Source organism: Podarcis melisellensis, assembly GCF_964234715.1.
Source record: "Podarcis melisellensis genome assembly, chromosome: 15".
Classification (NCBI taxonomy): domain Eukaryota; kingdom Metazoa; phylum Chordata; class Lepidosauria; order Squamata; family Lacertidae; genus Podarcis; species Podarcis melisellensis.
The window spans coordinates 1,550,245-1,576,544 of record NC_138532.1 but is presented as its reverse complement, the minus strand read 5'-3'; the positions used below and the strand labels follow the sequence as shown (position 1 = coordinate 1,576,544).

General features: G+C 46.1%; 1 protein-coding gene across 2 annotated transcripts in view; it reads left to right on the top strand.

The window, feature by feature from the left end:
* Positions 1–1,369: 1,369 nt before the first annotated feature.
* LOC309358188 (outer mitochondrial transmembrane helix translocase-like) overlaps positions 1,370–26,300 on the top strand; it is a 40,592-nt gene continuing 15,661 nt past the window's right edge. The window contains exons 1-4 of one of the 2 annotated variants that reach the window (XM_081891112.1): positions 1,370–1,580; positions 15,659–15,685; positions 24,714–24,785; positions 25,356–25,476. In XM_081891112.1, coding sequence (XP_081747238.1) covers positions 1,407–1,580; positions 15,659–15,685; positions 24,714–24,785; positions 25,356–25,476 — 394 coding nt within the window. In that variant the 5' untranslated portion in view covers positions 1,370–1,406. Of the gene's footprint in view, positions 1,581–15,658; positions 15,758–24,713; positions 24,786–25,355; positions 25,477–26,300 lie in introns of both variants that reach the window. The other variant, XM_081891111.1, reaches the window with a different exon arrangement.

Below are 26,300 nucleotides of genomic sequence, written 5' to 3'. Positions count from 1 at the left end.
AGAAGCGAAGCTTAGGAGCAAGACTTCCCATCTGGCCACAGTCATGTGTAGAATCATAGCATCCCATCAACCAATATTCTTCCCCATATGCCCGCAGGTCAGACCAATTCACAAGATAAAATTACAATATAAAACACAAAATACATAAACAAAATATAAACAGAAACAGCTGAATAACCCCCCAAAACACTTAAGAACAGTTAAAACCATTTAAAAAAAACTACAATCAAAAAGCAGTTTAAAAGAATGCAAACAGAACTCTCTGCTGGGCTGCAGGAGTCCTTTTGTAGTCTGTCAGGGGCCCTAGGCCTGGTGAGAGAGGCAGGAGCAGGACCCACACACTCTCAGCAGCTGTTGCCATACAGAAGTTTCTCAATGCCCTTTATTCGTAAGGCTCTTTGTTCTGAATTAATGCTTTTACCTAATGTCTTGTAAGCATATTTGAATATTGTATCCAAAATCTCTTGCCCCTTGTATCTTTACTGATTTAACCTCTTTACTCCACCCCAGGCCTTTTTTGACCCTCTTTCAACCCCTGGATATTTACTTAGTCCCTTGCACAGTCCCACCAAGGTAAAAGGCCCCTGGACCGTTAGGTCCAGTCAAAGACAGCTATGGGGTGTGGCGCTCATCTCACTTCAGGCCAAGGAAGCTGATGTTTGTCCACATACAGCTTTCCAGGTCATGTGGCCAGCAGGACTAAACTGCTTCTGGCACACAGAAACAGCATTTACCTTCCCGCTGCAGCGGTACCTATTTATCTACTCATGCTGGTATGCTTTTGAACTGCTATGACCGGGGGGGGGGGGGGAGTGATATTTCCACTGAGCTACAGTCTTTCCCCATACTGGAGGTGGGAGGTTGAGGATGAGTAAGAATTGCTCCCCTATAGAGATCAGAAAGTTCATAGCAGAGGTGGGACTGTAATGGGAGGTCTTCCTGATTCATAGCTCCTTAGTCACTACACGGCACCAGCATTGTCTCTCCTTGGCTGAAATGTGACTTCATTACTTGGCTTTGTGATCTTGAAGAGTTTGGATTTGGATTTGATATCCCGCCTTTCACTCCCTTTAAGGAGTCTCAAAGCGGCTAACATTCTCCTTTCCCTTCCTCCCCCACAACAAACACTCTGTGAGGTGAGTGGGGCTGAGAGACTTCAGAGAAGTGTGACTGGCCCAAGGTCACCCAGCAGCTGCAGATGGAGGAGCGGGGAATCGAACCCGGTTCCCCAGATTAAGAGACTACCGCTCTTAACCACTACACCACACTGGCTCTGTGGTGTAGTGCTGATACAATGGCTGCAGTTTTTCCTTTCTAATTCATTTATATCCCTTGTCGCCCCCCCCCCCTTTTTACTTTTTTAATGTAGTTCAGCTTGTAGTCTGGCTGCCTGAAACACAGAAGAGATGTTGCTAGGGGAGGTCTCCAAAGACCTTCTGACTCGGCCACTGACCCGCAATGAAGTGTTTGCTGTTCTCCTTCGCCTGACCGTCTTTGGGGCTGCCACCTACTTCAGCATCAAGTGGGTATCAGATGCCTTGGACCCAACCCGTAAGCAAAGGATACAGCTAAAGAAAAAGGTATATACATGGAACTTACCCACAAAGTCCACTGTGTGTGTGCACCAATTGGGCTATAATTTTGGAATCCTAAAATGGTCACAGATCTTGATCACCTATATTCTGCTGTGGTGAATACCTCATATGTCCTTCTATAGCAGCACATCCACATGCCAATAATCGGGGGGGGGGTGTCGTGTCCTATGCATGGCTTTAGCACAATTTAGCACCACTGTAGCATTCAATGACAGGCTGGTCTATCTTTCTCTTTTTTTCTTGTTTCTTTGTCTCTGCTCATCTTTCAACAACAAATGGACAGTAGCCTCCAGTCTTTTGGGGCCCGGGGTCACTTTTAGAATGTAAGGAACTGTTGCAGGCACCAAAAAACACACACATTTCACATTGATACCCACACCCACATGCAAAGCAAATGAAACACAAGCAAAAGAAGGCAAGGCCCCCAACCAACCTCCCTCCTGGTTTTATTTTTTGTTGTTTTGGTTTTAACTGAGATTTTGTACACAACGTAGATATATTTTTATATGAGTTTACAGTAGATAAATATAAAATGAACTAACTAAATACTAGATAGCTAACATTTAAAAATATCTGTGTGAGAGGACAAAGGAGCTATCTCCTTATGGGATAGTTTCCAGTGTATATTACTTTCGTAACTTAAGTCTCCCTTCTGGGATCCATTTGTGAACAGAATGTGTGAGTAAACTCTTTTTATACTTTTATAGAAGACTGTGTTGCATCTATCTTTTTATGACGGACTAAAGGGGAAATTACCAAGGAAACTTATTTTAGAGGCTTTAGCGAGCCTAAGCAAACACATCCTCTGTGAAAGTTTAAAAAGGGGAATGTTACCCTACTAAATTGTAGAACTTGTTAACACAAGTTGGAAAGGATATAATCAAACACTATATCCTCTGCTGCATGCCTGAACATTCCCACAATAGGCATGATGCTCTGAGAGAAAAATACCATCTGCCAGAGGTGGCCCTATGGCAATACTTGCAGCTACATCTTTTAGTAACTTTGTTTGGTCTGGTGGCCTGCTCAGCATCTGAGACACCCAAAATTTGGAGCAATTGGATAATTCATTTGAAACAAAAAAGCCAGCAATTACTTTTTATAGGTATTTATTATCAACAAGTAAGTTTGATATACAGAGTTTAAGAAATGATTGGAATAAAGAGTTGGAATGTTCACGATTACCTAGACCAGGCATGTCCAACAGGTCGATTGTGATCTACTGGTTGATTGCCAGGAAGTTTCTGGTCAATTGCCAGTAGATCCTGTGTTCTTTAGTGATTGCCAGCCTAAAACAGAAAAAAAGCTTCCCGTAAAAAAAGCTCAACTCTTCTCCCCCCCCCCCCCAAAAAAAGCTCAATAACCATGGGCAATTGCACGGAGAGCTCCTTCCCTCTTGCTGACAGAGAGCTCACCAGTACGTGTGTGAGTGTGTTGTGCAGGATGTCTGGATGGCTCCCCCTCCTTCATGCTGACAAAGAGCTGGCCAGTATGTGTGTGAGTTTGCATGTGTGCGTGGGATGGCTCCCCTTCCCTCGAGGATGTAACGGGGATGCTGCCCTGTGCCTATCAGAGACCGGATCCTAGCCTGCACCCTGCTTGGGCAAAGGGGGATGCAGGCTGAGACTTGGGCAGTGCCAGGGGGCAAATCCAAGGGCTGACCATGGGCTTCCCTTGCCCATTTAAGCAGCCCACACCTGGGACACTCCCTCTTCCTTCCCGTGGGTTTCCAGTGTGGATCTCTGTAGGTCTCCTGCATTGTGACTAGGAAAGTCTTAGACCTCGCCTGGGATCTCATCCTTCCTTGCCCGCCTGCTTCTTGTATCCACGCTGCATCATGCAGGCAAGAGAAGAACAGGCGTCTGTCCTGGTTTCTGCATTTGCCAGGATTCATCGTTGCAAGGGAGCTTGGGAAACTGAGTTCCCTTGCATGGTGAGTAGTTCCTTTGCGAGGGCTGAGGATCCTGGGAAACTGAGTTTTCCAGCCATTTGGGGCTTTCTGTGTTTGTGTGGGGAAAAGTTTTTCTGTTGGCTAAAAAGCTGTTTTTTGAGGCTGGTTTGTGTCCTGTTTACATAACGTGGTCTTCAGTAATCAAAGAATTCAGGAATTGGAACCAGCACTGTTGGGGTCTTTGTTGATTGTTGGTGCATTTTAAAACTGAAGCCATGTGGGGCCAGGGGGCAGGTGCTGGTTGGGTTGTTATTTTCCTGTGCCTTCCAGGTGGGAGTGCTCTTGCTGAAGTTTCCAGTGCTACTGCTTTAAATAATAAATGAAAAGGAATTAAAAGGAATAAATAAATATTTTTTTTAAATTATCATTTTGCATTTTAAGTTAACAAACAGAGTAACTGAGCCACAGGTGCTTCCGCTTGTCACAGGTTCCTTACGTGGGGCAGGTCCCAGCCTCCATTGGGGTGCCATTGTTTTGCAGCAAGGTTTGATTTCGAGGTGGTTTGTGTGCAGCTTTGGCTGTGTGGTTGCAGGGGAATACAGCTTTTGTTTTAAGTTCAGTTCTGAGGTTTGCTACTGCATTTGCTTTTAGCTTTTTGGTTTGCTTTGGAGGTAGTGTGGTGTGGGTACAGTTGTTTGGGCGCCATATGTGAAATCGAAAGCCTAACACGCATCTACTGGCTCCTCAGATCTGTGTAAACTACTTAGCTGAGTTGGTTTTCCTTGTCTGGGTGTTTTGTATCTTAAAGGTTGTCACCCTTTACAAAGCAGGCAGTCTTCTGTCTTGCTGAGTTAGTTTTTAAATCAATTCCTTCAGAAGGTCTAGTCCCTTTTGTAAAAAAAATGAGTGCTCCAAAGAAGTCCAAAACCAATCATTTTCATAAGGAATTGGAAATTGAGTATTTCTTTGTGATGTTGAAAGAGAAGTGTTGTTGTTTAATTTGTAACGCCTCTGTGTCCTTATCAAAAAAGGGTAACTTGGAACCCCATTGATGTCAATTTTCCAGTCAAAAGTGGAATTCGTAAACTTAAGCTCAAAGAACTCAAAGCAAAATTAGCGTCTCAGCAGCAATTACTGGTAAAATCCAACTCACATTCTAACAATGCAACCATCTCATCCTTCAACCTGATTGCTAAAAAGTGCAAACCTTTCACAGAAGGGGAGTTTGTAAAAGAGTGTTTTCTTGCAGCAGCTGAACATCTTTTTGAAGGGTTTAAAAATTAAAAAGAGACCATAGCTGCTATCCAAGATCTTCAATTATCAAGAAACACAACCATACAGTGAATGGAAAACGTGTAAAAATATTGATGAACAGCTGTTGAAAAATGTGTCCAGTTGTGTTGCTTTCTCACTCTAGCTAGACAAATATACAGACATCAGTGACACAGCTCAGCTACTAGTTTTTTATTTGTATGGTTTTTAAATATTACAGCACAAAAGAATAACTACTTGGGATAGTTTCTTTAAAAGAGAAAACTACCAGTGAAGAAATATTTAATTCCTTCTATTCCTTGATAAGCAAGCTTAATGTTCCATTACACAAGCTTGTTGCCATCACTACGGATGAAGCAAAAGCCACGACAGGTCGAGTTAATGGATTTATTGCTCTTTTTCAACAACATGGTGATTTCTCTGACTTCCTTGCGTACCACTGCATCATTCACCAGCAAGTTTTGGCAAGCAAGAAACTGAACACAAAGCATGTCATGGACATAGCTTTTAAATTTGTAAATTCAATTCGTGGAAAAGCACTTCAAAGGCGGCTTTTCAATCTCACTCTTGAGGAAGGGCAGCTAGAATTAATTTTACACAGAGATGTAAGGTGGCTCAGTAGGCACAAATTTTTGGTAAGATTTCGTAGTTTATAGGAAGAAATTATATCCTTTTTGAAGGAGAGGGGAGATGAGTACGCTCAGTTAGAAGATGATGAGTGGTTATTTGATCTGGCTTCCCTTGCTGATTTCACAGGTAAACTTAGTGATATGAACCTAGAGCTACAAGGTAAAGGTAAATGCATTGGCAAGATTATTATCATAGTTTCATCCTACAAAACAAAATTTAAGCTAATGACGGCTGACTTTACAATCAAAATTTTTGATCACTTTCCTAATATGCAGGACCATCTGGAAAAAAATCCTGACTTTGTTTTTCAAACAGAGAAGTATGTTGTTAGGGAAGAGTTAAAAGTTTCCAGTTTCCCAGAGGGAGAAAGCATTCCCCAAGGGGGGAAGGAGAGCAGTGAATCTAACAGAAGGGAGCAAGAGGAACAAGAGGGAGGGACCGGCTGTTCCCAGGAAAGGCAAGGGTTCAGTTCTAGCTCAGATTGGGAGGAGGGGAGATACAGGCCAGCTCTAGCCAGGAGGGTAGAAAAAAGAGGGGAAAGCGAAGGGAAGGGCGCCTTCGCCATTTTGAGAGTGGCTGGTCACGGAGAAGCAGAGCTCAGAAGGGATCTGAAAGAAGTGACTCTGAGGAATACTATTTAAGAACCGTGATCTGAAGAGGACAATGACCAGGCCTGACAGAATACCTTCTGCTCTGCGCCTCTTCACTATAAGTAAGAAGGAGAAGCCAAAATGGAGGGAGCTGAGGCGCCAGTTGGGCAAGGAGAAACCCCAGCGCTCCAGCTAACGTTACAGGACTTGTGGCAACAGAACTTACAGTTGAAAAGTCAAGTCGACGTACTATCAGCAGCACTGGGAGAACATAGAGCCATGCTGCAAGCGATGTGTGGAGACAGTGTGAGTAAAACATTTACTGTACGTCCACGTAGCTTCAAGGGAGAAAGCTCTGAATACATGGCTTTCAAGACAGAAATTTCTTACATAATTGAGATAAAGGATAAAGAATTTCAATCTGAGCAAGAGAAGGTTGCTTATGTGATTAATTTCTTGGAAGGGAGGGCTAAGGACTGTGTTATACCCCTCATATCTCGAAGGAATGCCGCCCTAGGAAATCTACAATTTTTTCTGCAGTATCTAGATGTGATTTTCTTAGACCCTGTGCATGAAGTAACCACAGCTAGGCAGCTGCTGAGAATGAGACAAGGAAAAGACACTGTGGGAGTTTATTGGTCCAACTTTAGTTTGCTGGTGCAGAAATTAAAATGGGATCTGAATTTCCCAACAGTTGCAGCCCTTTTTAGGGAAGGACTGAATAATGAGATTTTAGACCAATTGGCCCAAATGCCAGAACCTAGTTCCTTGGACTCTCTGGTCCGAACGTGCCTGCAATTGAGCCTACGCGTGGAACGGAGGGCTAGTGAAAAGAAGGAACAATGGAGACCACGATGGCGGGAAAACAATATCGAAAGTACAGAAAGCAGAATGGGCAACGTGCCAAGACGAGAGCGGCCAGAGCCCATGGAATTAGGGGCAGCCAGACCCCTCCCAGTTACTACCTCTTCCATGGTAAGAGGAAATGCAGGGAGAGCAAGAGACACGAGGTGTTGCTTTGTCTGTGGAAAATCAGGGCATCTAGCACGACAATGTCGCAATCGTAAAGAATGGGAGTCTCTATCTGGAGCAGACATGGGAGAAGACAATTGCCCAAAGGAACTGCATCAGGGAAACAAATGTCCCCGGCTGGAAATGGGAGCTTGCAGCCGGGTGGAGGAACAATAGAAGGCTCTCACGCAGAACCACCTATTCCAGGACTAACGGTGAAGGTGCAACTACAACTACCCAATGGACATAGGATCCAGGTAGAGGCGCTGTTAGACTCAGGAGCGTCAGCAGATTTAATAGACCAGAAATTTGTACAGGAACACAAAATCGCTTTGTTACCTTTGAATTTCCCACTAAGAGTGAAAACAATCAATGGCAGACCGCTACTGTCAGGAGAAGTGACTTACGAGACTCCACCACTGAGAATGGATGAGTCATCACTCAGAGACCAGGGCATTTCATGTGACCAAACTAGCTGGGCACCCGATAGTCCTGGGCATGAGTTGGCTCAATCGTCACAATCCAGTGATTGCCTGGCATCAAAGGTCTTTGGTTTTTGGTTCAATCTATTGTATGACACATTGTTTGGGGCAAAAGGGGAAAATCTCAGTGGAAGTAATGGGAACAGAGGTGGAAGGGAAGTTGATGGGGAATGAAAGTGAGATTCCGTCACAATATATTGCTTATCGGGATGTTTTTTGTGAAAAAGAAGCGGATAAACTTCCACCACATAGGCCCTAAGATTGCAAGATAGATCTAGTCCCTGGGGCACAGTTGCCACCAAGCAAGATATATGCCATGTCGGAAGTAGAATCTGCAGCATTGAGGGAGTTCCTGCAAAAGAATTTGCAGAGAGGTTTTATTAGAGAGTCCACGGCCTTGGGGGGTGCTCCCATCTTTTTTGTCAAAAAGAAAGGGGAGGAAGGGGCACCGAGATTAGTATGTGACTTCAGAATCCTTAATAGCCAAATGAAGCCTCGCGTGTGCCCACTGCCACGTATAGATGACCTTTTAGAGAGAGTAAGGTCAGCCAAAGTCTTTACCAAGTTTGATCTACGAGGAGCATATAATCTGATAAGGGTCAGAGAAGGGGATGAGTGGAAAACCAGTTTTTGTTCTAAGTATGGTGCATTTGAATTCTTGGTAATGCCTTTTGGCTTGCAAAATGGCTCAGGGGTATTTCAAACCTTCATCAATCACGTCTTAGCAGGTATACTGGATCAGTTCTGTGTCTCTTATTTAGATGACCTCTTAATATATAGTGAAAGTATGGAAGAACATGTAAAACATGTCACGCAGGTGTTAGAGAGATTGAGGACCAACAGGTTATATGTGAAGTTAGAAAAGTGTAAGTTCCACACACAAAATGTGGAGTTCCTGGGATATTGCATTTCCCACAAAGGGGTGCACATGGACCCCAGTAAAGTTCAGGCAGTGGTGGAATGGGAGGCACCTAAAACTAAGAAAGATCTACAGAGGTTTTTAGGATTTGCTAATTTCTATCGTAAATTCATAGGTAATTACTCCAAAATCACAACACCACTGACTGATTGTCTAAGAGGCAAGGGGACATTCAGATGGTCTGAGGAACCACAGAAGGCCTTTGACAAATTAAAGGCGGTGTTTGCTTCAGAAAAATATCTTATGCACCTAGATCCAAGTAAATGTATGAAGGTAGAAACTGACGCCTCTGATACGGCTATTGGAGCCATTCTGCTGCAACAGGACAAGGAAGGGGACTGGAGACCCTGTGCCTTCTACTCTAGAAAATTAAATCAATCAGAACAAAACTACACCATATTTGATAAGGAACCTTTAGCTGTGCATGCTGCCTTTAAAGTGTGGAGACATTTTTTGGAAGGGGCGTCACATCAGGTGGTGGTACAAACAGATCATAAGAATTTAGAGTATTGGAGAACTGCTAGACAGCTAAACCAAAGGCAAATTAGGTGGGTGTAGTTTTTTGCTGGGTTTAATTTTAGGATTGAGTACATACCTAGGCATCAAAACGTTCGTGCAGATGCGCTATCGCGCAAACCTGAGTATATGGAAGGAGAAGCACCTCCCAAGTTGCAAGAAATGCTGAGATCGGATCAGTGGGGGTGTGAAGCCGTAGTAGTGGATGGCAGGGAATTCCAGCGATTGACAGTAACAGATGAGTTTGCACAAAAGAAAATGGAGGAACTGAGAAAAGGTAGAGGGGAAGAGGAAGGTTTCAAGGGAAAAGGTGGATTGTTGTACAGGAGAGAGGTGCTGTATGTACCTGCAGGTGAATTAAGAGGTAAAGTGTTGAGGCAACATCATGATAACCCGACTGCAGGACATTTTGGTAGAGAAAAGACCCTGTATCAGATCACACGGCAGTTTTGGTGGCCAAAGTTGAGGGAGGAGGTAACGCAATATGTAAGAGGTTGTGAAGTATGTCAACGAGCCAAGGCACCCAGAGCAGCTCCCGCATGGTTGTTGCAACCTATGCCCACGCCGGGAAGGCCTTGGGATGTGGTGTCTATGGATTTTATAACGGATCTACCATCATCACATAGGCATACAGTGATCTTTGTGGTGGTTGACATGCTAACCAAGATGGCGCATTTCATACCATGTGCCAAAATTCCGACCGCGCAGGAAACTGCAAAGATGTTTTTAGATAATATTTTTAGGTTGCATGGTATGCCATCACAAATCATTTCAGATAGAGGGGCCCAATTTACATCACAATTTTGGAGGAGGAGCTAAGCCTCACGTCGGCGAGACACCCGCAAACCAATGGGGAAGCTGAAAGAACGAATGCAACACTGCAACAATATCTGAGGTGTTATGCTGGTTATCAGCAGAGCAGGTGGTTAGAGAAGTTGAGTCTAGCAGAGTTTGCGTATAATAATGCAATGCATGTGTCTACGGGCAGAGCCCCATTTGTGACAAACTATGGCTTGCACTCAAGGGCATTCCCAGGTCAAGAGGAGCAGTTAGCAGTACCAGCAGCAGAACAAATGATAGAGGAGTTGAGGTGCATTCATGAGATATTGAAAGAGGATTTGGAAGAAGCTAAAGAGGCTTACAAGAGAGCTGCAGACAGGCACCAGCGAGTTGGGGAATAAATCCAAGTAGGGAGCTGGGTATGGCTGTCTACCAAGGGACTACCAATACAAGGGAGGTGTAAAAAGCTAGAACCAAGGAGATTGGGACCTTTCCAAGTAAAGGCTCAAATTAACCCAGTCGCTTTCAAGCTTCATTTGCCTGAAAATATGAGAATACACCCTGTATTTCATAGATCTTTATTGTCCATAGGCGCCGACTCCATGGGGCCTGAGGGGGCCCGAGCCCCCTCAAAAATTCGTTTTGGGGGGCTCCGCCCCCCCAATAATTTAAGAAAATTATTGAGCGAATGTGTGGTCCCTGGAGCCGGAGTGCAGCGGCAAAAATCAGGGAAAAATAAGATCGGGCGGTTGGTCGGTCGGGCGAGGGAAGGCAGAAGCATTCTGCCTCAGGGTCTTACTGCCCACCCGCTTCTCTTGCTGCGTTTGCTCAAACTCAACAAGGAGCAGGGAATCCCCTGCCCTCCTGGCAAGCAGAGGGTTAAGGAAAGCATCGACTCCTAATTCTTTCCTAGTCACACTGCGTGCAGGCTCCAGCCCACCACCACCTCAAACATGCAGGTGGGAGAGAGAAAGAGGGCTGGCTGGGGGGGGGACTTTTGCCTTCCTTTCCTCCCCCCCACCCCGTTAAACTCCTCCCCTGCATTCTTAGCCAGCTGCTTCTCCGCACACCCCTCTTGTGCTTCTTGTCCCTTCTGTGTTTTTCCTTCCCTCCCCATTTAAAACGTGGTGACAAAGCACGGATCCACATGGATCCTCAGGATTTTTGCATTGGGTCACCCCAAATTCACCATCAGATCACATTACATGTCCATGGCTACAGTCTGTACCAAAAAAAACACGCACCCACTGTTGCCTGGGGCTGCAATGGTGCGAAAACATGGTTACAAAGCATGGATCCACAGGATCTTTGCACTGGGTCACCCCAAATTCACCATCAGATAACATAGCATGTCCATGGCTACAGCCTGCACCAAAAAAATCACGCACCCACTATGGCCTGGGGCCACAATGGTGCAAAAACGTGGTTACAAAGCACGGATCCACATGGATCCTCAGGATTTTTGCATTGGGTCACCCCAAATTCACCATCAGATAACATAGCATGTCCATGGCTACAGCCTGCACCAAAAAAATCACGCACCCACTGTGGCCTGGGGCCACAATGGTGCAAAAACGTGGTTACAAAGCACGGATCCACATGGATCCTCAGGATTTTTGCATTGGGTCACCCCAAATTCACCATCAGATAACATAGCATGTCCATGGCTACAGCCTGCACCAAAAAAATCACGCACCCACTGTGGCCTGGGGCCACAATGGTGCAAAAACGTGGTTACAAAGCACGGATCCACATGGATCCTCAGGATTTTTGCATTGGGTCACCCCAAATTCACCATCAGATCACATAGCATGTCCATGGCTACATCTTGCACCAAAAAAATCACGCACCCACTGTGGCCTGGGGCCACAATGGTGCAAAAACGTGGTTACAAGGCACGGATCCACATGGATCCTCAGGATTTTTGCATTGGGTCACCCCAAATTCACCATCAGATAACATAGCATGTCCCTGGCTACATCTTGCACCAAAAAAATCACGCACCCACTGTTGCCTAGGGTCACAGTGGTGCAAAAACGTGGTTACAAAGCATGGATCCACATGGATCCTCAGGATTTTTGCATTGGGCTACTCCAAACTCACTGTCAGATATTAAAAATCTTTATAAAATAGAGAATTGAATACTTACAGAATGTTAAATTTTCAGTTTCAAAATATTAGTACTAGTTTAGTACTGTATTTCTATATTACTATAGTACTGTATTAGTTATTTTCAAATACTTAAATATTTTTAGGGTGTAAGACCCAATTAAAGCCCGTTATTTACATACAGTATTACAGTATTTACATACAGTATTAGGCATACTGTATTAACTTTATTAACTGTATTAAAGCATTAACTTTGAGATATTATTTTTATTTAATGAACCCTCAGCCTTATTCAAAGTAAGCTTAAATTAGCTATTTCACTTATTAATCAAAGCGCTATTACTGTGCGACAGCAATATTTTATGTTTTATTCTTTTAATGATAGTTTAGGATTTATTTAAATATCATTTCAGTCTTTTCAGAGCTATAAATTCACTGCTCTGTAATAGTCTATAAGCATAATTGTTACTGTAAATTAAATTAGCTTTTTACGAAAATACCGTGCGTGTTTATGTTTTGTTTCTTTTTTCAAAGCCAAAAAGTGTTTCAGGCTTGTCGAGTTTCCCGGAGTGTGGAGTTATAGAGAGTCGAGTTTTCGGGGTTCTAATGTTGATCATATGACTCTAAAATACTTTTTAAAAACTTTAAAACTCACTAATTTTCATCTAAAATTTAGAAAACTTCCCGGGGCAGGACCCCGGTATGGGCCCCCCCAATATTTTTTATAAGTCGGCGCCCCTGTTATTGTCAGTGTTTGTACCAGCGCATAAGTATCAAATTTCAAGGGAACCACCTCCTTTTCCCACCACGATGGGGGAAGAGGAGACCGAAGTGGAAGAGATATCAGACTCAAGAATAAGTAGGAGGAAATTACAGTATTTGGTTGCATGGAAAGGGTTAGATGAGTCTGAGAACTCATGGGAACCAGCAGAAAAAATGAACGTTCCAGAATTGCAGAGAGAATTTCATAGAAAATATCCCCACAAGCCAAAACCCCATAACTGGCATCTTCAAGAAATTTTTGAAGAGACAGATAGCGAGGAAGAAGAGTTCATAGGGTTCGGTCCTTCAGAAACAGAGGAGAGCGAGGAGGAGGAGGAAGGGGGGCTTAGGGGAGGGGGTGATGTCAGGGAAGAGTTAGAAGTTTCCAGTTTCTCAGAGGGAGAAAGCATTCCCCAAGGGGGGAGGGAGAGCAGTGAAGCTAATAGAAGGGAGCAAGAGGAACAAGAGGGAGGGACCGGCTGTTCCCAGGAAAGGCAAGGGTTCAGTTCTAGCTCAGATTGGGAGGAGGGGAGATACAGGCCAGCTCTAGCCAGGAGGGTAGGAAAAAGAGCCGGAAAGCGAAGGGAAGGGCGCCTTCGCCATTTTGAGGGTGGCTGGTCACAGAGAAGCAGAGCTCAGAAGGGATCTGAAAGAAGTGACTGAGGAATAATATTTAAGAACTGTTTATAAGATTATTTTGTTAATACACAATAAAAAGTTATAAAAGAACAAGAAGCGTTTGTGTGGTGATCTGAAGAGGACAACGACCAGGCCTGACATATGTGGCCAAAATTGGTTCTGTTATTCTGTAGTTAAAAAAGATTTGGTGACTTCCAAAAAATTGAATTAATTGTAGAGTACATGCTTCCATTCAAATCTGATTTGGACTTTTAAAAAATTGCAGTCATTATCAGTACAAATTACTCATTGTGCAAAATATCTCTTGAAAATGATATATTAACTCTGAAAAATGACATTTTTATGAGGGCCCGTGCAGAAGAAGAATAATTTTGGGAGTTTGTGCCTATACAGAAATTTCCAAATTTGAGAAGATGCAGTGAAAATCTACACTCATGTTTCGGTTCTACTCCATGATAATATGACAGCAACAATCATAGATAACAATGGCTCTCAAAGTGAACCATTCACAGTGGGATCAGGTGTTAAACAGGGTTGTGTTATTGCCCCAACTCTATTGATTATTTTCATTGCCATGATCCTACACTTTGTCAAAGGGAAACTCCCCACTGGAGTAGAAATCATATATCGAACAGATGGGAAGCTCTTCAATCTGAGCAGGCTGAAAGCAAAGACTTCTGTCATAGAGCTTCAGTATGCTGATGACAACATAGTGTGCGCACGCTCAGAGGATGACCTCCAAACTATCCTAAATATCTTTGCAGAAGCTTACAAAAAGCTTGGCCTATCACTCAACATCCAAAAAACCAAAGTGCTGCACTAACAAGTACAAAACAACCCCTCTGCAGCACCACAAATCCAACTCAATGGTGTAACATTGGAAAATGTCGATCACTTTTCCTACCTAGGCAGTTATCTTTCAACAAGGGCCAACATTGATGCCGAAATCCAGCATTGCCTGAGCTCTGTGAGTGTGGCTTTCTCCCTATTGAAGTGCAGAGTGTTTGAGGACTGGGACATTCACAGGGAAACCAAAATGCTTGTTTACAAAGCTATTGTACTACCAACCTTACTATATGCTTGTGAAACATGGGCCACTTATAAAAGCCATCTCCAGATGCTCGAAAGATTCCATCAATGGTGTCTCTGAAAAATTTTACACATCACTTGGGAAGACAGGAGAACTAATATCAGTGTACTGGAAGAAGCAAAGATCACCAGTGTCAAAGCGATGATTCTTCAACATCAAATTCATTGGACTGGTCATGTTGTGCACATGCCTGATGAATGTCTTCCAAAGCAACTACTCTATTCCAAACTTAAAAATGGAGGTTTAAAGACTGTCTCAAGACAAATCTAAAAAATGTAGTAAAAACACTGAAAACTGGGAAACACTGGCCTTCGAGCACTTCAGTTGGAGAACAGCCTTTACCAAAGGTGTCATGGGCTTTGAAGACACTCGAACTCAGGACGCAAGGAAGAAATGTGCTAAGAGGAAGGCACGCTTGGCAAATCCACACCATGATCAGCTCCCACCCGGAAACCTATGTCCCCACTGTGGAAGGATGTGTGGATCAATAATTGGCCTCCACAGTCACTTACGGACTCATTGTTAAAACCGTGTTCATGGAAGACAATCTTACTTGGCTACAAATGATTACCAAAGAAGAAAGAAGAAGACGATGTCCCACATTTACTAAATTTTGGAAGAAAGTGTTGGACTATATAAACAAGACACAGCGGGAAATGTTAAGATGCTCTTGAACTATATACTAGTTCCGTTGGCAACAGGACTGAGGAAATGGATTCTACATGCCCTAATGGAAGCCAAGAGACAGATGAACTGGAAGAATAGCGATACAATTCCCCTTAATCAATGGCTTGAAAACACGACAACATTGGCAATGTATGAACAGACACACACTTTATTTGAATAAATATAATGATATTTTGAATGAGTTTACACATAATAAATTAGTCGAAACAAACAAACAAAAAATCCTTCCAGTAGCACCTTAGAGACCAACTGAGTTTGTTATTGGTATAAGCTATACCAATAACAAACTTAGTTGGTCTCTAAGGTTCTACTGGAAGGATTTTTTTGTTTTGTTTTGACTATGGCAGACCAACACGGCTTCCCAGCTGTAACCATAATATATTAGGTTATTGACAGTTATATGTGTATTAGGATAAGAAAAATACAGCCAGATGGGTGGTGTATAAATAATAAATTATTATTATTATGTAACAGTATTCCCCCCCCCCCATTCTCACTCACTTTTTTCTTTATTCCTTTTCCTCACTCTATCTTTTATAAATGAAATTATTCTTCTAAAAGTGCCAGGTGCAAGTCACTGTGTGTAGTCATGACAATAGCAAGTCATGACAATAGCAGAGTCCTATATTAAATCTCTGAGATAAAGGGAGGACTGCAACTCTGGGCCTCTTTGTTTTGTCGGCAGGCAGAACGCTTGATGAAGCAGATTGGGGTGGAAGGAGTGAAGCTGGCAGAGCATGAGATGATCATTGCTGCTCACCTGGTGGTTCCAAAGGATATCAAGGTAGGTGGCCCCATATGTGAAAATAATTCCCCAAGTACATTCAAAGAAATAAGCCCCCCCACGGCCGTTCTCCCCCTATGTTCGCCCAGCCTGACAAAAGCAACCAAACTACAGCTGGATGCTCCTGCCTTGAACCCACCTAGGACCCCTGTAGCAACTGCAAACAGAAGTAAGTCGGGGATCTCCAATATAGACGGGAACCCGCGGGAACTGCAAGCCCCCAGTAGAAAGAAAGAATGGATCCTGGTCCTAAGCCCAGAAAAGATGGTATTCACGAACTATCCAAAACCACTGGGTCCTCGCACAGGGACAGACTGCGTGAGGCACCTGCTGACTATTATAAACAACATTCTACCTGGGGCAGTTAAAGCAACCGACATAGACAGTATAGACTACCTATATCAAGATGGACATTCAGTCCGTGCCCTGATCACTTTCACAGATCATAATCTGGTCAACTTCATCTTTAGAACAAGAAATCTATTTTTAAAGAAAGGAATAGATTTATTAAGAATCTTTGAAAACAGAGCTCCGCCAACCTCCCTACCGGCGGCCAAGGGGGAAGGGACACCAGGAACAGAGGAACAAAATGATAGAGTGCATATGCAACAAAACCAGCAAAACCAGAGCCTAGTGCACCAGCAGGAAAACATAGCCCCTATTGTGACTCAACTTCATTTGAACATGCCCTAATAGATCGGATCGGGTCACTGCAGATGCCAGCCCAAAAGGAAATCTTGGTTAGACTGGACACCCTGAGAAGCAGACTGACCAAAAAGGAGGCCCATGTTGAGACTACGGAAGGCTCACACACACGGCCTATATCCCCCAAGTGCCTAGTGGACAAGAGGACGGTGGGAGGCGCCTTTAAATGTGTAGATTCGGAAGACCAATCACAGCCCCCGCTGGTGTATGGTAAGGCAAAACTAAAACAGACTGTCACATCTCCGAGTACCTGGTTCAACTATTTAAAACTCTCCCCAAATGAAAGAGCTACTCCCCCAAGTCCAAACCACCCCCTTAAGTCCCCAAGAGTTATGGATAATCATTCCTTTATGCAGCAGATGCCTATTGACAAACTTAATGGGAGTGTTTTTTTAGATGTAAAGGGGTCACTGGACACCGTGGACCCAACAAATCTACACCATGGGGGGACAAAGAATTAAAGCTGCTGTCCTGGAACATTGCAGGATGGCGCGCTAAGAAAAACAATCAACAACTTGCAATGTTTCTTAAGCGATTCGATATTGTCAGGGAACTGACATCAGAGCGAGAAGCGGAGGCAGGGCTCCCGAGCGATGCCAGAGAGGGGACCAGCAGGGGGGAAGGAATTCAGCGTAACACCAATAGAGAAGAGAGGGAGATGGAGGAATTGGTGACAGGGCTCCAAGACCCTTCACCCGAAACTAGTGGAGAGAGCGCTGGCATGCCCTGCCTTCCCCTTACTTGCGCAGACACGTTCCGTGCAGGGAACATAGGAGGAGACTCGGGGTCAAACAGCTTTTATGCTGGAAGAGGTTCAAGAAACGCCCACTGACGGATTCTGCAAGTGACTAACAGGTCACGGAGGGTGAGCTCTGACCCTAAGCATGGTTGGGCAAGCAAACTAACTAAACCGAAGGCAATTTACGCACAAGTAACCCCTCACAACCATTACAGCAATCCGTCAGTCTTTGACGTTACTTGTGTGCAAGCAGGAGAAACATGAGCCAGACTGGAGGCACCGGGGCAGCGGAGCAAGCTGCGGGGGTGCAGGACCTGGTGAAGAGGAACCAGGAGCTGGAACAGCATGTAGCCCTGCTGACGGTGCGGCTGGATGAGAGGCGCACCCTGGACGCGCAGGTGAGACCCACCCCAGTGGGAAAGAAGGTGCCTGGACTGGTACACAAATTTGGGGGGAAGCCCCAGGAATATAATGGATTCCGAACAGAAATAGAGTACGCTTTGGAGCTGCAGCATGATGACTTTGCTGACGAGGCAGCAAGGGTGGCGTATCTCGTGGGGCGAGGGAATGGGTTAGACCCCTTATGGCTGCGCAGAACCCCGCCATGAGGGATGTCCGGAAGTTTTTTCAGGCGATGGACGCCAATTGGGGGAGAGTGTAACCCAGAGGGAGTTGATGAGATGCAAGCAGGGGGATCTTTCCTTTAGAGACTACTGGTCCCGCTTTGCGATGCTAATACACCGGCTCGAATGGGATCTGGATAGCCCGCCCATACGGATGCTGTTTGAGGAGGGGTTGTCCCCAACCGTTAAAGACGAGCTCTCCCGCGCGCCCCGCCCGCAGTCTATGGATGAACTGACTAAAGCTGCACTTGCGATAGGCGCTCGGCAGGAAGCGCGCGCTTTGGAAAGGCGGGAAGAGAAAGGAGAGCGCCACCCTGACTACCGCATTCCTGAGATGCCAAAGCAGCCTCCCAATGATGTGGTGCCAATGGAAATCGATGGAGCGCGGGCACGCGAGGTTTCAAGCGCCAACCAAGGAGTCAAAAGGGAGGGAAAGGCTGGGAAAAGCACCAAGAAGTGTTTCCTCTGCCAACGGCCAGGACACTTCCAGGGTCTGTCCACAAAGGAAGGCTTGGCAAGGGATGGTGGGAGCCGCTGGAAGCGAGGAGGAGGGGGCAGAGGAAAAGGTGCAGAGAAACGCCAGCGCTTGACTGCCCACAGAGGGGCGCAGCAGCCAAGCGAACAACTAATGGAAGTGCCCCAACCAGACCCACCCAAGGCTTCTATAGCAATAGAGGTGGTGCTAGAACTCCCAAATGGACACCCAGTCAAGGTGAAGGCAATGCTGGACTCAGGCAGCCCCTGTAATTTTTTTAGTAAGGAGTTTGCACTGGAGCACCAACTACACCTGGTGCCACTTGATTTCCCACTCCAAGTGACCACAATAGATGGCAGGGAGCTGCTGGGAGGGGAGGTGACACATCAAACCCCACCAATGAGAATGAGGGTGTCCAGGCACACAGAAACCATTGCCTTTCATGTGGCCACACTGGCGGGACCCCCGATAATACTGGGCATGAACTGGCTAGTGCTACATGATCCCGTGGTGGCTTGGCATCAACGGACAGTCACCTTCGGGTCAGCACACTGTTTGGAACACTGCCTAGGGGGGGAGAAGTTCAGGGTGAGGTTGGCCAGAGTGGCAGCAACTACACTGAAGCAGAGAGCAGAGGTGCCGCCTCCCAACACTCATGCAAGCAGCAGCAGCAGCCGTGTCCCGGAAGCCTCAGGCCTCTTATGCTGTGGTGGTGAGTGCAGGCCCCGCCCCCTAGGCCGGATGGAGTTGGCAGAAAAGGGAGCGGTCTTCCCAACACTCACACAAGCAGCAGCAGTAGATCTGCTAACCAAAATGTGCCATTTTATAGCGTGCTCTCATGCAGTGACAGCAGAGGAAACCGCCCAGTTGTTCGTGAATCACATCTTTAGGTTGCATGGGGCGCCTTCGAGGGTTATCTCTGATCGAGGGAAACAATTTACCTCGAGGTTCTGGAGGAGGCTTATGAACTTATTGCAGGTGGAGGTGGGTTTCTCGACGGCGAGGCACCCGGGGACTAACGGGCAAGCAGAGAGGGCGAACAGCATTTTACAGCAATATCTACGCTGTTACGTCAACGAGAGACAGAACGATTGGGTAGAGAAGCTAGCACTGGCAGAGTTTGCGTATAACAATGCGGAGCATGTGTCCACGGGGATGAGCCCGTTCTTGGCTAATTATGGGTGTCACCCCAGGGCCTTTCCCGGGAGGGGGGAGGAAGGGTGGAGCGTGCCCGCTGCAGAGCAGTTCGTGGAAGAAATGGAAGCCCTGCACCAGCAGCTTAAGATGAATCTGGAAAGGGCCAAGGAGGTGTACAAGAGACAAGCAGACAAACGTCGCCGGGAAGGGGAGACCATTAGGGTGGGGGACCGGGTGTGGTTATCCACACAAGGCTTACCCTTCAAGGGCGGGTGTAAGAAACTGAGGCCAAAACGGCTGGGACCATTTGAGGTGACACACCAAGTGAACCCAGTGGCGTTCCGGCTCAAGTTGCCAGACAGCATGAAAATCCACCCGGTATTTCATAGGTCACTGCTCTCACCGTACAGAGGGGAGCGGAGGGTCCAGGAGGTAGGAGGGGAAGGGCTCACACACCCGCTACTGGAAGAGAGGGAACGCCACACAAGGTAATGGAGATCCTAGATTCGCGCTGGCGAGGGCGGCAGGTGGAGTACCTAGTGGCTTGGGAGGGGGAACCCGAGTCAGAAAACACGTGGGTTCCCGCAGGGGAAATAGATGATGAATATCTGGTGGAAGAGTTCCACAACAGGTATCCGAGGAAGCCCAAACCCCTTGAGACATTCTGGGAGGAGCAATTTGCCACCACCGATGATGATGAGGAGGATTTCATGGGTTTTCCGGCTTCCCAGGAGGAAGGAGGAGAATCGTCAGGAGAGGAGGAATCAGATTGGGAAGCCCCTCCCAAGAGACCTGGCACAGCGACCCCATTCTGTTCAATGGGTATTCTTGTCACTCCCTACTTGCTACTCCATCTGTGAAGGGAGGTAGGCCTAGTGGAGGTTTAGCTAGCTTTATCTCCACAGAGCTTGAACATTCCTTAAAAGCCCTCCCAAACTGCAATTCACTAGCCACGGCAGTCCTACTCAAATTTAAGAGAGATGCACTGGTAGTGGTCAATGTCTATCTGCCCCCCTGCCAAAAAAAATCTATAGTGAAAGCTAAGTGGGCAGAGTTAAAGGCATTCCTAGACTCCATATAATCTTCCCACCCTTCTGCACCGATTATAATCAGGGGGGATTTCAATGCCCGTATGGGAATTGATTATAACAATTTTTACAGCCAATATAATCAGATTCAGGACCCTGAAAGTCCAACCGAAGCAGGCGTTTCACGACTTTCTAAAGATAATAAATGCAACTTCTTGGGTCTATGTCTAGCCGAGGTCGCAAAAAGAAGGGAGCTGGTGATATTAAATGGTAGTAAGGAAGAGGATCACCCAGGGGAGTATACCCATTTTTCCAAGATGGGAGGAAGTGTGATAGACTACATTCTGATATCAAGATTCGCCTATAACTCTGTGTCAAAGTTTCAAGTGGGACATAACACCGAAAGTGATCACCTCCCACTAATTTTAGCGCTCAATGGCCCATCGTTTAACAAACCCACGGCTAACCTTTACTACACCCCCATCGTTAATATGGGATCACTGGCCCCCAGAGGAAATAAATGGACCCCCATGCTCAATACAGAGCTAACTTATCTCCTCCATTCGGAAGACGTGAAGACCATCTACTCAGCCACTGTATCAGCTAATACCAGGGAAAAGGCCATGGACTCGTTCAACGAGTTATTAGCAAGACTAAAGACCTTCTTAACAACTGAGATACTTAATTCTGTTACAAAGCGGGCAAAGGATCAAGAGAGATGGTTTGATTTGGAGTGTAGACAAGCAAGGAAATGTCTGAGATCAACCTATCAGAATTACAGAAACACTGGAGCACCCTCGCTATTTATGGCTTACATCTATTTAAGACGAAACTACAAACAGCTATTAAAGGTAAAAAACCAAAAAGCTGAGAGATTGGCCTGGTGTAATTTAGTGAAGGCCTCAAATGAGAAAGACTCAACCTCCTTCTGGCGTACCATTATGGGCCTCCTGGGCCAGGAGCGGATTGGTCCCACATGTACTGTAGAACCCCAGGAGTGGATGAAATATTTTCAAACCCTCTTCTATGACGACAAAGCTCAGCACAATGATCCAAGTGCCTACTCCGAGAATTTACCAGATTGGCCTCCTGTCTCTATAGAAGAGGTGGGGAAACTAATTGCCCAACTGAAAAACAACAAAGCCCCGGGCATAGACCACATTCCAGCAGAGCTCATGAAGATCAATATCAGTTGGTGGGCTCCTATAATGGCGTCAATATTTACATACATCGATTCAACAGGCATAATACCTGGTTGCTGGACAGAGGCAGTAATTATTCCAATCTATAAAAAGGGTCCTATGGCAGATCCAGCGAGCTATAGACCCATTAGCCTCCTTACTATCCCCAGCAAACTGTATGCCAAACACCTCCACATCAAACTAATTGACTGGATGGAAACTGAGGCAGTTCTGGCAGAGGAGCAAGCCGGCTTCAGACAGGGCAGAACAACAATAGACCATTGCTTCGTATTAGCACACCTCATTGACAAATACGTCACTAAAACACGTGGGACTTTATACGCAGCATTTATTGACCTGAAGGAGGCCTTTGACTTGATCTCACGAGTCAAACTTTGGGCTAAACTCAATGCCACCAACATTGACAAAAGATTACTATTCTTGATAAAAAACCTATATAAAGACTCAGTGGCGTAGCGTGGGGGGTGCCAGGGGTGCCGCCCGCACCGGGCGCAACATCCGGGGGGGCGCGAGTCCAGAGGGAAGGGACAAGTTCCTTCCTCCGCCGGGCTCCCCGCCGCCGCCGCTGCGCTCCACTCACTGCTCGCAGGAGGAGCAGCCGCTGCAGCAGCGCCGATGCCGCCACCGACGCCTGGCCGGGCACGGGCAGCCTCCCCCCCCCCCGCCGCCGCCATCCCCTCGGACCAGCCACAGGCGGCGGCTGCTTCTGCCGACGGGGAGGGAGGAGAGCTCCGAGGGGCCTCGCCGCGCCCTGCGCTCCCCAAAACCCTCCGAGAGGAAGCCGGCGGGCGGGCGAGGGTCTCCCGGCGGAAGGGGGCGCCGCTGGCTCCGGCTCTCAGCGCAAGTCTCAGCCGCGGGGGGGGGCGGGCGAGGACGGAGCGTGGCTGGAAGCCCCCGGACCCGGACCTACAGCCCAAGGAGAGGAGGGGGCGGGGAGGCGCCCGAGGGGAGGGGGCTTCGGCTGCCTCGGCTCGCGGGGGCTCCGCAAATAATAAATTTAATAAATTCCTGCTGAGCCTTAAGGGGGGGTCCTTGGCTCCTTCGCTCGCCCCCAGCCCCAGTGGCGTAGCGTGGGGGTGCAGGAGGGCCGGCCGCAACATCGGGGGGGGGGGCGCTCGCACTGGAGTGCTAAAATCCACGGGTTAGGGGGCGCAAATTACTTGCCTTGCCCCGGGTGCTGACAACCCACGCTACGCCACTGTAAAGACTCCAAGTTATATGTAAGAACCTCAGTAAATGGGCAACTAATTGGCCCTGTACCAGCCACCAAAGGAGTCAAGCAGGGCTGTATTTTAGCCCCGGCCTTATTCAACTTATATATAAATGACATGGTCAAATACCTAACATCCCCGGAGTTTCATGCCCCCAAATTGGCCGAAAAATCAATTTCAGCGCTCCTCTATGCGGACGACGCGGTTCTCTTATCACGAACTAAAGTAGGCCTCAAAAGGCTACTAAGAGAATTCTCAGACTACTGCAGGAGAGCTCAACTGGTGGTTAATCACCCAAAAACCAAAGTCATGGTCTTCGCTAGGAGACACAGACATCACAGATGGGAGATGGACAATCAGCCAATAGAACAGGTCAAAATTTTCAAATACCTCGGAGTAGTTTTCCAGTAAACAGGGGCCTGGGAGGCCCATCATAAATATGCTAGGGGAAAAGCATCTCAAAGTGCCAAAATACTGTCTCGCTTTTACTTTACGAAGGGGGGCAGACATATCCCAGCAGCTCTGGAGGTCTTTGAAGCAAAACCCTTGGCGCAATTACTCTACGGGGCCCAAATCTGGACAGGAAATCATTGCCGCACACTTGAAACGGTCCAGTCTAAATCTTTAAGACAGATTCTAGCCGTTCCACCATGCGCACCAAAGGCGGCCCTACGGCTGGAGACTGGCCTCCTCTCCGTCGAAACCCGGACCTGGTTAAGAACATTCAACTATTGGCTTCGCTTAAATTTAAACCCATCCGGACTACTACCTCTAGTAGCATGAGATGCCCATAGAAGTCGGTGGTCCAAAGTAGTGCATCAAAAACTACTTACATGTGGCTTCCAAGCACAGCATCTCCTGAAAATGGGTCTCCCCAAGGCAAAAACCTTTATTGACCAGCGCATGAAGGATATTGAGCAGCAGAATAATCTGGCCTATATTAAGAAATTTAGTGCTTGGTACGCTTATCTATCCCCCTCCCACTTTGATTTTCGGGCACCTTATTTGTCTACCTTAACCTTAGGTGTCTACCTTAACCCAAGGTAGGTGGTCAGGCTGCTGCTCCTCTTGACAAAACGCAAGAGAGTTTTGAGGCTCTCTAATCTGCTGAAGAAAAACGGACAGGAAAAAAAAAGTTGCACATATCTTAGTTCTGAAATGAGATTGTGTGGGTTCACACCAGAAAACTTAGGCGGGCCTTTACACTGGCCAGACTAAATATGTTACCCTCAGCTGTTCTTGAAGGTAGATATCAAAAAATTTCATTCGAGGACCGTCTCTGCCCCTGTGGAGCTGGCTACATAGAGACTGTGTCACACGTTCTCTTGTCTTGCTTCCTATATAAAGATCTCAGGGACGAGACCATCACGCCGCTCCTATCTGCCATCCCGAGCCGCTCTTGTGAAGCCAAATTGTTCTCACTCCTGGCCGACCAGAACAGCTCGACAACAGAGAAGGTTGCCAAATTTATCGAGAGAGCAATGAGACTGAGAGCTGCTATCTGAATGACATCAGTGTCGTCGCCCGGATTCCTCGTCTAGAATCTTATTATTATTATAATTATGTTTCATTATTATTATTATTTTATTACCTCTGCCAAGTTTTAAGTACAGTACTGAGATTATTAATTTATCTGCATCTGGTTATTATTACCTTTCTCCCTGTCCTGACCATCCCTCCGAGGTTATATTTATATTTATAATCTTTCAATTTGGCTGGTCTATTCTCTTAACCGACCTGGAACAATCTACCAGAGAAAAGGCCGCCGTCCATGGGACAGAGGGTCATGGATGAATGATAATCCAGCTTCTAAAGTCTATTCATTCATACATTGAGGTGGAAGGAGTGAAGCTGGCAGAGCATGAGATGATCATTGCCGCTCACCTGGTGGTTCCAAAGGATATCAAAGTAGGTGGCCAGGCTGCTGCTCCTCTTGACAAAACGCAAGAGAGTTTTGAGGCTCTCTAATCTGCTGAAGAAAAATGGACAGGGAAAAAAAAGTTGCACATATCTTAGTTCTGAAATGAGATTGTGTGGGTTCACACCAGAATTAGTAATTCAGATCTGGAACTTTAGCACTTTACAGCACATCAATATAGACTGTTGGGTCTTTGACTGGTGGGTTGGGACCTGATCTAAGATGGGTCACAACAGCAGCACAACCACCAGTCCAAATACCACTCTACAAATGGCAAACAATTAAGATATGGGCCCCATATGTCTGTTTGGGTCAGTTCTTTAAAAAGGATGAAAATTGCTGATGTAGACAACCCTTTAAACCAAGAACAGATAGAAAAGGTCCCTACCCCAAAGAGCTTAGTCTGAATGGTTGGTTATAATGGAGGAAAAACAGTGACAGAATGAATAGAAAAGCCAAGGATAACAGGAAAATAGTGCAGTTACATTTAGATTCAAATTTCTAACCTTTGTTAGTCCCTTTGTTATCTGTCAACTGCTCACAGCTTGTCCCACCTACAGGTAACTTGGAAGGACATTGCAGGCCTGGATGAGATGGTCAGCGAACTCCAGGACACTGTGATCCTCCCATTCCAGCGGCGACACTTGTTGCAGCACTCCAGGCTCTGCCAGCCCCCAAGAGGTATTTATTTTGGAACAAGGGGCAATTTACTAGTTACTCAATATCATTTTTGAGACTTAAAAGGAAGTGTTTCCTTCCTTTTAAAATCTGCATTATTTAGCCAAACCCTACATATCAAATAAGTTATTATGGTCAGAGGGTTAGTTTGCTACCTGTTGTCCACTTAAGAAACTTGCTGGGTATGTACAAGTGACTCCCCATTTACCCAGGGGTTCTGTTCTGGGGCCCCCCACACAAAAGCAAAATTGCGTAAAATGGCCTGCCATTCCTCCATCTCCCGCAAGCCGGGGTGGGGGTGGAGCTTCCACAGCTGACACACGCAGAGAGGGATGGCGGGGCTCGGCTAAGAGCTGCTCCCCGTTTCCAGGGACCACTTCTGGGGACCTGGCCCCACACATCCACACAAACAGAATGTACATCAACGCGGAATTGCCTCGGTCAGTTGGGCAGCAGCAAGAGCAGCATTAGGTATTGAACAGTAATACTTCCATTAGCATTTTTCCGTCGGCAACAAAAACAACATTTCCCCCAGCTTGAAAGCGTTATTCCAACAGAATTAAATTAAATGCTCTACTCAGTTTAAATTTAACAAATCCCTCCAAATCAAAGCTACTTTAATTAAAGTTCCGATTAGTGCACACATTCACAGTCAATTACACTAATAGGTGGACTAAATTGCCTCTAAGGTACCTTACAACTCTAAGTCTCATGTGATTCTGTTTTTTTAAAAAGACTGCCCACCACACTCCAATATTCTTCCTTCAAATTGTGTCAGTCAGCACTCCAAATAAAATGACGTTCTGGATATCCTGATCCAAAAGCTG